This window comes from Xyrauchen texanus, chromosome 38, assembly GCF_025860055.1.
Source record: "Xyrauchen texanus isolate HMW12.3.18 chromosome 38, RBS_HiC_50CHRs, whole genome shotgun sequence".
Classification (NCBI taxonomy): Eukaryota; Metazoa; Chordata; class Actinopteri; order Cypriniformes; family Catostomidae; genus Xyrauchen; species Xyrauchen texanus.
The window spans coordinates 33,748,409-33,760,908 of record NC_068313.1 but is presented as its reverse complement, the minus strand read 5'-3'; the positions used below and the strand labels follow the sequence as shown (position 1 = coordinate 33,760,908).

General features: G+C 36.4%; 1 protein-coding gene across 1 annotated transcript in view; it reads left to right on the top strand.

The window, feature by feature from the left end:
• The first annotated feature begins 217 nt into the window (after positions 1 to 217).
• Positions 218 to 12,500, top strand: part of epha4l (eph receptor A4, like) — a 58,483-nt gene continuing 46,200 nt past the window's right edge. The window contains exons 1-3 of the mRNA XM_052110385.1: positions 218 to 367; positions 2,408 to 2,475; positions 8,613 to 9,276. Coding sequence (XP_051966345.1) covers positions 271 to 367; positions 2,408 to 2,475; positions 8,613 to 9,276 — 829 coding nt within the window. The 5' untranslated portion in view covers positions 218 to 270. The remainder of the gene's footprint in view (positions 368 to 2,407; positions 2,476 to 8,612; positions 9,277 to 12,500) is intronic.

Sequence of the window (12,500 nt, the reverse complement as noted above, 5' to 3'; positions counted from 1 at the left end):
CATTGTCGTTTATTCTCTGGCCATCAAAGATTATATCGATAGTCTTGCTTGATCATTTATTTTAGGCATAATCAATTATTACTGTTGTTGTTATTGTTATTATTCATGTTGAACGTCTCTTCCTTGTTTGATTTACAGGTACGTCACTGCAGAATGACACGCCTCCTCCAGCAGCGTTCGGTGAGTGCGCGTCTCGTGCGCCTCGCGATCAGTCGCGCGCAGCAGCACGAGGAATTAAGCAGGAATAACGGAGTGAAAGTTACAGGACGAATGGCACTCATGGCCGGGATTAATTACGGGCTCACTTCGCTTTTCCTGGGGATTTGTTCAGGACTATCCGCTCCAAGGAATTATCCGGCAAACGAAGGTAAGAGGTTTCTGGACAACTCAACTGGAAAAGTTAAAGACACGTAAAACAACTATAATACTATAAGTCTTGAATCGGCAAGCATTTGATGTCTTGAAATAAGCTATATATAATGGGTAAATATGTAAATAGCAATATCTAATATCTATGTCATTGTAAATAAATATCAACATCGCTGAATATCAGAGCATTTTGTTGGGCATTGATGGGGTCAGGGGGAGTTGTTATTCACCCAAATAAAATGTACCCACATTAGCTCTAGAACCACATGAGTTTGAAACCTTTTATTGTCTTGCTGTTTTGAAAACTTTCTTTGCACTAGTGCTTTAAAAAAACTAAACATAAACTAATAAGCTGATCTGAAGAACATAAAACGAAACATTAAGATTATTAAACCTAAATATTGTTTAGTTTCTAATCTCCAAAGAATCATAAAGTTCAACTTAATAACCTTATAAAGCCACATATTATTTGATAAGACGAGGGTTCTTTGCATAGGGTGCTGCAAAGAACCATTAACCTTTTTTTTGTTGTTGTAATGTTCGCCTTCTCGTTTTTTATCAAAACTGCTTTTTGGATCCACCTTGATTCAATATATATATATATACAATTATAAAATAAATATATATATACAATTATAAAATAAATAAATAAATATATATATATATATATATATATATATATATATATATATATATATATATATATATATATATATATATATATATATCAATTATTAAATAAATATATATATACAATTATAAAATAAATAAATATATATATATATATATATATATATATATATATATATATATACAATTATAATAAATAAATAAATAAATATATATATATATATATATATATATATATATATATATATATATATATATATATATATATATATATATATATATACAATTATTAAATAAATATATATATACAATTATAAAATAAATATATATATATATATATATATATATATATATATATATATATATATATATATATACAATTATAAAATAAATAAATACAATTATAAAAATAAATATATATATATACAATTATAAAATAAATAAATAAATATATATATATATATATATATATATATATATATATATATATATATATATACAATTATAAAATATATATATATATATATATATATATATATATATATATAATTATAATTATAAAAAGAAAAGAATATATATATATATATATATATATATATATATAAAATTATAAAAAATAAAATAAAAGTAGAGAAAAAAATATATATATATAAATATAAAAGAAAAAGAATATATATATATATATATATATATATATATATATATATATATATAAAATTATTTAAAAAAATAATAAAAGAAGGAAAAAAATATATATATATATATATATATATATATATATATATACTATTCATGCATACTTGCATAGAGTTATGCAGGGGATTAGATTTTATATAGGCTACTTAATATTCGAGACATTCTAGATATTTAATTGTTCACTTTATCACTACATACAATTTGTATTCATAATGCCGTACACCTGAACTTGAAAATTATTTCTGGAAATATAATACATCTTAAGAAAGGCTGTATTTTCAACTTGAAGATGACTCTTAAAAACATGGTTTCCTGTGTAGTCTGGACCCCCTTTTATTTCCAGCCATAGAGTAATAACCTGAATACCTTATTTCCAAGAAAAGGACACATTTCTCACTACATTTTGATATCTCCTATTTTAAATTTGACATGTTGCTTGTAAAAAAAGTAAAATGATTTAAAATTGTTTGTAATGTTACCTATATTTTATACATTAAATTAATAATTAACCATAATTGTCCACTAAATTCAGTGCTTAAAGTGCAATCTGCACCCTGCACACTCGATCCCGATCCTTCAATTCATGTTCTGCAACTGTTGTCTTAATTTATCTGAGATTTATTCTGTCAAAATTCAAATTTAACATAATTTTTATCCACTCAGGGTATGAACCTGAAGCTATTCTCAAGTCTTCTGTCTTTTTCTCCTTCAGTCACGCTGCTGGATTCCAGATCAGTGCAGGGAGATCTGGCATGGGTCGCCAGCCCAACCGAAGGAGGGGTGAGTCAAGATCATCTCTCTCTTAAATGTAATCTCATTGGTATTCATAGGTGTTTGTTTGTAAAGTTTGGTTCTAGATAGACACTGAAACGTACAATATCAACGTATTAAAAGCTTCTAAAATATAAACCATTTTACGAATGAAGAACTGTACTACAAAAACAACATAAGAGACATACAGTGACCAAAAAATAAATGACCAAATACTTCTCTGAAGTTGTAATCAAATTACTTTGCTGATTGTTTAATGGGAAAAGTAATCACATTACTAATTACTTTACTTTTTACGTTAATCTCTAGAACACTTAAGTTGTCACAATGACTCGCTAGGGGGCGTAGACACCTTCAGCTGTCACTGAAACTCAAACGGACAAACATATGAACATAAATCATGTTTTAAATTAATTGTACATAAATAATATTATTTTAGAAAATGTCTAACCCAAGATATGCACTTAAAAATAATGAATGTAATTGAAAGTAATCTGATTACAAGCAGTGTTGGAGAAGCTACTTTGAAACTATAGTTTGACAAGCTACAGGCTACTTATCATTTTAAGTAGTTAAGCTACAGTCAAGCTACTCTTTTGAAAAAGTAGCTAGCTACACTACAAGTTTATATAAAAAAGTAGCTAGCTACATTACAAATTACTATCAAAAAGTAGTTAGCTACACTACAAGTTACTATCAAAAAGTAGTTAGCTACATTACAAGTTACTATCAAAAAGTAGTTAGCTACACTACAATTTACTATCAAAAAGTAGTTAGCTACATTACAATTTACTATCAAAAAGTAGTTAGCTACACTACAAGTTACTATCTAAAAGTAGCTAGCGACACTACAAGTTACTATCAAAAAGTAGCTAGCGACACTACAAGTTACTATCAAAAAGTAGTTAGCTACACTAAAAGTTACTTTCAAAAAGTAGCTAGTGACATTACAAGTTACTATCAAAAAGTAGCTAGCTACACTACAAGTTACTATCAAAAAGTAGCTAGCGACACTACAAGTTACTATTAAAAAGTAGATAGCGACACTACAAGTTAATATCAAAAAGTAGCTAGCGACACTACAAGTTACTATCAAAAAGTAGTTAGCGACACTACAAGTTACTATCAAAAAGTAGCTAGCGACACTACAAGATACTATCAAAAAGTAGCTAGCGACACTACAAGTTACTATCAAAAAGTAGCTAGCTACACTACAAGTTACTATCAAAAAGAAGTTAGCGACACTACAAGTTACTATCAAAAAGTAGCTAGCGACACTACAAGATACTATCAAAAAGTAGCTAGCGACACTACAAGTTACTATCAAAAAGTAGTTAGCTACACTACAAGTTACTATCAAAAAGTAGCTAGCGACACTTCAAGTTACTATCAAAAAGTAGCTAGCGACACTACAAGATACTATAAAAAAGTAGCTAGCGACACTACAAGTTACTATCAAAAAGTAGTTAGCTACACTACAAGTTACTATAAAAAAGTAGCTAGCGACACTACAAGTTACTATCAAAAAGTAGCTAGCGACACTACAAGTTACCATCAAAAAGTAGTTAGCTACACTACAAGTTACTATAAAAAAGTAGCTAGCGACACTACAAGTTACTATCAAAAAGTAGCTAGCGACACTACAAGTTACTATCAAAAAGTAGCTAGCGACACTACAAGTTACTATCAAAAAGTAGCTAGCTACATTGAAGCTACTTATTGAGGCAATATTGTTTTTGAATGTTACTATCAAACCTATAATATTAATAACAAAGTTTACACTAATGACATTTATTAATTAATGTATTAACCTGTTGATGCGCAATCGTTCGCACTCGGTGGTGACGTCACTCTGCTTACATTTAATATATAATTTGCCATCTATAAATGTAATTAATGTTAACAAATGATACATCTTTTCAAAGGTCTAAGGGTTCAACATTGATCTCTGTTTCATGATAGCAATGCTCCAGAAACAGCAATTTAGTTATTTGTGCCAGGGGTACAAATGAAAACATGCAATATCAAAACGGGACTTTTATTATGAAAACACGATCGCCAGATGAATCCAGTTCAACACACTTGGGTCAATAGTCCATGACAAGCGTTCATTGAAACACATCCAATAGCACTGTTTGTCCATAAAAGTGATAAATCTGAGAAATATTGATATATTCTCCATTGTTTACATGAGATCTCGCCTTTGTCATCGTTCTTCAACAAACTGCAATCTGAGCAGCATTCATGTTGTAAAACTGTATATGATCTGATATATTAGAGTCTCATAAACAAAACAAGCCTGTCTCCAAAGTCTATTTTGAAAAATGCGGCGTAATTGTATTCATAATAATCGAGCAGTGCTGTCAGATTTTGTGTCGTCTTGAAAGCCTTAATTTTACTCTTTACGCTTCCAGAATTTTACAGAGAAAAAAGCTGCAGGAACCTCATTTTGTGTTCGATCATCTTCACATTTGAAACGTAACTTCTTTAGACTCGTGATTTTGAGAACATTGTATTTCTGGGTTGTCTTGATACTCTTAAAAACATGTTCAGCACAAATGAATTCCATTACTATAAACTTCAGCTTCTCTAACTTTAAAAAATAACAACATATATTAATTCTGAAATGTGTGAAATAAAGCCCAAAGTGTCTTCTTTCAAAAGATACTACAACTGTGTCCATACTCCAAAGGGTCCCGTAAATACATCCATTTAAGTTCAGGTATGTCATTTTCATGGTTTGTGCTCAAAAAGGGGGCTAATTAAATACATTTAATATGTTTAAATATATTAAATGTATTTAATACATTTAATGAATAGTAACATTAATACAGTTAATCATGACCATAACATTTTATTAAATAAAATAAAAAATATTTGATTCTATTCTTCACACTTTTCAGTCCTGCTGTAGCCTACTTCCCTAAAGATCAAATTATTATGACAAACTCTCCTTGGGCTGGCTTTTTTTGTTCTTGCCACATAATATTTACTATATCTACGCAATAAGGAAGGCTATTAGTTATAATCTGACCAACATGATGTAGCGAAAAGGATCTGGCAAAAGGATTAGTAAAAATGTGTGCATCTCTAGAGAGTTTACGTTTTAGATGCTATCTAGTCAATATTACACTTTTCAGTGTCTATCCAAGCATACAAAAATGTACGTGTACACTTTACGTATGAACAACCCCGGTTCCAAATACAAATGAGATCACCCTGCTCCATCTCCTCTCTGATGTAAATTTGGGAAGCTAGGTTACTGCGACGGGCGTCAAATTTCCTAAATAGCGAAGGGAGACAGAAATGCCCTTTGTTAGGAAACTTTATCCCCTCTCTCTCAAAAGAGGCAGGGGGGAGACTTGGCAACACAGTGACCGTGAAAAAGGTCTGTTTGAATATGTGTGTGTGAGAGAGAGATTTTAGATCGAGAGGGTCAGCGAGTTCTGTCTGATAATGTATGCTTTTTGGGCTCCACTTTTTCGAGCAATTAACAGTTTAACATTTTCAGATCAGGTGCATCTAAATGACCACATCACCGATTCAATAACACACAGAATTCCCTTTCATTACGGAAGCGTTACAGCTCTGCATCCTTTCGCATTGATCAAACTCTGTCAGACATTTAGTTCCTCTCCCTCTGTGATCCTCGAGCATGATGGACAGGCCTTTGGCACAGACGATGGGCGGGTATTCAGACATTAATACGGCCAATTAGCTCTTTTCTCCTCTCGTCCTGCTATCTCCAGCTCCCGGCCCTTATCTCTGCGCTGCTCCTCAGGGCCTACGTAGTTTCAAAGATGAAGGGACGAGCCGATCGGAGACAATCACGGACCCTGACGGACTCCATATTGCTGTCAATCTTATTATCTCATAAGTTATCAATTAGTTTTAGCGTATGGTGAAAAACTCAAGGAGATTATTACGGGCTGTCAGGCTGATGTGTGTGCCATTGTGAATTCTGATATCACACCAGCACAGAAGAGATGAGATATATTGACATGGAAAATGTTTTTAAATATAGCCCAGTCATATTATTGAGGGAATGCTACATTTACGTCCAAGCCAAAAGTAAAACGTGAATAAACGTGAGAAGTGGTTTTATAGACTTCTTCTCCAGACTCATGGGGTATCAGCAGTTTAAGTCCTCATGAAGTGAAAATTGACCCTAATTACTTCTGTTATGGTGCATGGTTCGTTAGTACACCTGTAATCCTTCATTAAAATGTATTGTTTAGCTCTGCCCTCTTAATTGTCAGCCCTTGCTACCTGACATGATTCAATCAATTCATAATGGAAATGTTTTCCATGTAACGGGATTAAGGGAAAGGAGGAGGCGAGAACTGGCTTGTCAATATAAATAATAGTTAATAAAGAACTTAAACCCAAAAGACACAAACACACAAATATGATGGACAGCTGCCCGTAAACACTCTCTCTCTCTGTCACAGTCGGCCTTTATCTCTCTCGGAGGCTTAATTAGCCTGATAAGGGACCGGGTGTGCAGAATCAAGTCCTGGCGCTGCCCTCCGCCCTGTCACATTCCTCCCTCGTTCTCTCAGGCCGGGGAGCCCCCGGCATGATGTACACCCCCCCCTCCTTTACCTGGGGGAGGGCGTGCATTACGCCCCGTCTGCCGGCAGGTCATTCCCGCCTTCCTGAATCTAGGAGGGGACGGGGGAGGGAAACATTAATGATTAGAATGGGGGTGCTCCCTGTAACAGTGCAGTACCCCCCAAAAAAATACACTGTAAAATTTAAATGAGAGGGAAAAGGCCAACGCGGAGTGGCAGTGGGAGAGAGAGCGGAGAGAGAGAGAGAAAAAAAACACTTACTTGCCTCTAATGGACAACAGACAAGCCTCCCCGGTCGGATCGGAGGCAGTCCTCCGGCCCCTGGCTGACGGAACGCATCGATGCGTTTTATGGGAGCAGAAGGGGTCTCCCCCGCCCCTGGCAGCGGTTCTACCGTTCCAGGCGGTCGGCCGGGAGCCCCTCCCCGCTCGAGGTCGGCAGTCCTCTCTTAACCCCGCCACGTTTAGCTGCTGGTAGGGGTCTCCCCCCATCCCTGGCAGCGGCCCTGACCGCTCCAGGCAGTCGGCTAGGAGCCCCTTCTCCCCTCGTAGTTGGCGGCCATTCCTCCGCTTCCAGGCAGCAGGGCTCCTCAGACCCCCGGCAGATGGCCACAGCTGCTCCATTGGAATGGACTCCATTAGGGCGTATCCCTCCTCCTTCCCAGGTTTTGGCACCAGTTTAAAGGGAGTTTATGGAAAGGAGTAGGTGAGAACCGGCTTAACAATATAAATAATATTTTTAATAAAGAACTTAAACCCAAAAGACACAAACACACTCATATGATGGACAGCTGCCCAAAAACGCTCTCTCTCTGTAGCACCACCATCCGCAGTCGGCCTTTATGCCTCTCGGAGGCTTGATTAGCCTGATAAGGGGCCGGGTGTGTAGAATCACGACCCTGCGCCGCCCTCCGCCCTGTCACAGTCCACTTATGTGGACACCAGGACTAAATTGTGACATATTAAATAATACCAAGCTATAGAAAGTCAGATTTTTTTCATTAAATTGTTTATGATGTTTCCAGGATTGTTGGTTATTCACGTTTTCGAGACATTACAGACATTACAGCTCATTTTCTGTAAAGCTGAATAAATAATTCATTTTCAAAGTAATGGCCAGCATCATCAAATCACTACCAACCATGATAAAATAAAATTTAGCAATCTACATACTGAATCTACATACTGATTTTCATTGTCCCATATCTGGCAAACATATTCTGCAGCCTGAATCTGAACTTTTGGTCAGATTTTAAGAGTAAGATCCTCTCTATTTAGTGAATGACTGAACTTCCCGTGTGCTGCCTGTCTGCACTGGTCTCAGAACAGCTCAAAATGCACCTTATTTATTATCCTAACTCCATATAAAACCTCTGAATGCAACAATGTTCAGCTTATGAATGAACCCACTGATGTGAAAATGCACAGGAAATATAAGAATGTATTGATTGTTCAGTGGTAACAAAATAAAAATAGAACTAATAAGTTGTTTTCATGTTTCTAAACTGTCTTTAAACAATCGACCGATGTCTGATAATTTCTAACATTCATCTTATATTGTCTTCACATGCAGTGGGAAGAGGTGAGCATCATGGACGAGAAGAACATCCCCATCAGAACATACCAGGTGTGTAACGTAATGGAGGCCAGTCAGAACAACTGGCTTCGGACTCACTGGATACAGCGTGGCCCGGCCCAACGTATCTACATCGAGATTAAATTTACCCTGCGTGACTGCAACAGCCTGCCTGGTGTCATCGGCACCTGCAAAGAGACGTTCAACCTTTACTACCTCGAGTCCGACTTCGACAATGAGCGTTACGCTCACGAGAGCCGTTTTGCCAAGATCGACACGGTGGCAGCGGACGAGAGCTTCACGCAGGTGGATATCGGAGATCGGGTCATGAAGTTAAACACTGAAGTTCGGGATGTTGGGGTGGTCAGCCGGAAAGGTTTCTATTTGGCCTTTCAGGACGTAGGAGCCTGCATCGCGTTGGTTTCCGTCCATGTGTTTTATAAGAAGTGTCCTTTAGCTGTGAGGAACCTCGCTCAGTTTCCTGATACAGTAACAGGGGCGGACACGTCGTCCCTGGTGGAGGTGCGCGGCTCCTGTGTGAATCATTCGGAAGAGCAGGAGGTTCCAAAGATGTACTGCGGTGCAGATGGAGAGTGGTTGGTGCCCATCGGGAATTGCCTGTGTAACCCTGGATACGAGGAACGGAATGAGCAATGCCAGGGTAAGACCCTTTTGCTGTTAAAATCGAAACAAGATTAAAGAATCAAATGCTGCCTATATGTTACTCTATCTTTGATCCACAAATATTGGTTTCATCCTCCATCTTTATCAGTGATGTAGTGATAAAAGAAAGGTGGGTAACTATGAACTTCTCTGAGAACCAGAGGTGTTGGCTTACATGTGCTTGACCGCGTATCAGACGTTGGGTAGTTCTACATCATCAGTGTATGGCGTGCACGTGGACGAGAGGAGTTTTCTGTTGGATAGATGAATTATTGCACGCTTGCAAGGCCAATCGAGTATGCTTATGTGAAAATAACGAGCATACTTCGCCTGCCTGAGCAATGCTGGGAATATGGTAATGAGTAGGTAAATGATAATTAATTTAATCAAAATGTGAGTAAACGCTAATAAAAAGGTGCGTAAATGGCGTTTTCGTGTGTTTACCCTCCACTACAACCCTGATCTTTAACCATCCAACTACCAATTAATTCCTTTGGCTGCATTGCTCAATGATTTGAGGCTTATTTTATTATCCAGATCTATTATTACTTCAAAATACTTCAATTCAGTTCACACAAAACAATTACTCAAATACACTTCTAATATGATGTGCATGTATTCAATATCTGAGTCATTTAGATTTTTTAATTTTTTTTATTTTTTAAGTGTTGTAACCATCCAGAGACATAAATAAATAAAATAAATAAATAAAATGTCTCATTAAAAGCCTCATTGAAATTCTTGGAAAAAGACATTTTGACAAATAGTTTGGAATATTATTTTATTATACACAGTATTTATTTATTTATTTTTTATCCCCTTTTCTCCCAATATGGAATGCCCAGTTCCCACTACTTAGTAGGTCCTCTTGGTGGCGCTGTTACTTCTATCCGTGTGGTGGAGGACAAATCTCAGTTGCCTCCGCTTTAATCCGTGCATCTTATCACGTGGCTCACTGTGCATGACATCGTGGAGACTCTCAGCATGTGGAGGCTCATGCTACTCTCCGTGATCCACACACAACTTACCACACGCCCCATTGAGAGCGAGAACCGCTAATAGCGACCACGAGGAGGTTACCCCATGTGACTCTACCCTCCCTAGCAACCGGGCCAATTTGATTGCCTGGAGTCACTCAGAACACCCTGGATTCGAACTTGCGAGTCCAGGGGTGGTAGTCACCGTCAATACTCGCTGATCTACGGAGGCCCCCACAGTCATTTTTTAAAATAAGCAGTGTATTAAACAAAGTGTATTAAATCAAAATCAGGTGGCATAACCAACATGTAGGTGGCTTTTCTCTTTTCATGTGGAAAACCTTTTGTCCCCTTAATGAGATAAAAAGAGGTAAAAAAAAATAAAAATTAAAAAATTAAAAATGTATATATACATCATGAAAACACATTTTGTTCAGGTCAAATGGAGTAACCCTAAGAAAACTTCATATTCGTAACTTGATATTCATGATATCATGAAAAAAAATTATTATTATGAAAAATATGTTTGAAAACTTTTTTGAAAATTGTGATTAAGTATTTAATTGAATGGTAACTGCTTTTTAGTTTTTATCATCTCGGACAACCGTGTATGTCAGCGAGCCCAAATACATCCTCATTTTTCGATTTAGGATGTATACATTACAAACATGCAAACATCCTTCTAACACCCAATCTATGTTTTAATCTTTGTTCATTTCCTCTCAACAAGGGTCTGTCATCAGGTGGTAATTAGCACCGCTTGTATAGCTGTATATAGAGGAGAGATGATAGGAGAGGAGGCAAATACTTGAGTGTGGAAGTTCATTATAATCTAGTTAGACTCTGGACTTTGTAATTAACTGATTTCTTGGTAACTTCATGCCATAGAATAGGATGTGTTTCAGTGTCTAAGAAGAGAGTGTGTGTGTGTGTGTGTGTGTGTGTGTGTGTGTGTGTGTGTGTGTGTGTGTGTGTGTACGTTTGTGAGAGAGAGAGACTGAGAGTGTCTGAGAAAGATGGAATGAGTTGAGACATGTTATCAAGAATCTAAAAATGGAGCTAAAAATGGAAGAGGGCCGTGAGTGTGATGAATAGATCTGTGGAGGAGAAAAAACGTAATTATCCCTAAAAGTGACATTTCATTCTGCCATAGATCAAGCCTAATAAGAGACCATGACAATAATAAATACACACATAATACAGAGACAGAGAGAAGACAATGTAGAACTTCTTTTAAGGTTGATGGATTATAGGCATGTGGTACTATTTGTAGATGTTTGCCGCAAAGACCACTGCAAACACTTTGCATGGTTTCCATAGTGATGATGAGGGAAACCGGGACCACCCTTGACCTATGTTCTAAGAGGTCACAGATCAAAGTTTATGTTCTCGCTCAGTCCTCAAGTGCAGTCATATTGAACTGTTTAACGTTTCCTGGAGAGTGTGAGTCAAGTCCAAGATAAGTTTCATTTTCGGGGAAGTTTTGGAACTGAATTATGTTATAAGAAGATTATTAGTTGAGCCTTTCTGAGTGATAATCACATTGAAATCCACTATAATAATTCTGATAATTGGAACTTATGAATAGTGAATAGTTTTCTGAGGCTTACTCGCTTCCAAAACAGAAGCACTAGACATGTCCTGGTGGTTTTCTATTGTCAAAAGGAATCTAAAGATTCCAGTTCCGATTCCAATTACGTTCCTTAGTGGTTCAATTAACAATTTGTACTTTGTGAGGAAGAAATATTTGGAAATAAGTAAATTCCATTTTTATTGCTCATCATTAGAGTCATTTGTTCACAAATCGAACTGCACTGGCAGCGCTGTGCTTTTCGCTTTGTAGATTCAAAAGAACTGGCTCATTGGAGTCATTTATTCAGGAATCGGTCTACACTCTTCGCACTGTGTTTCGCTCTGTAGATTCAAATGAACCAGTTCATAGGAGTCATTTATTCAGGAATCAGACTACACTGGACGCACTGTGTTTCATGCTGTAGATTCAAATGAACCAGTTCATAGGAGTCATTTATTTAGTAATCAGTCTACACTCTTCGCACTGTGTTTTGCACTGTAGATTCAAAAGAACCAGTTCATAGGAGTCATTTATTTAGGAATTGGACTACACTGGTTGTACTGTGTTTCTCACTATAGATTCAAAAGAACTGGCTCATTGGAGACTCATTGGAGTCATTTATTCAGGAGTCGGTCTACACTGGTCACACTTTGTTTCATGCAATAGATTCAA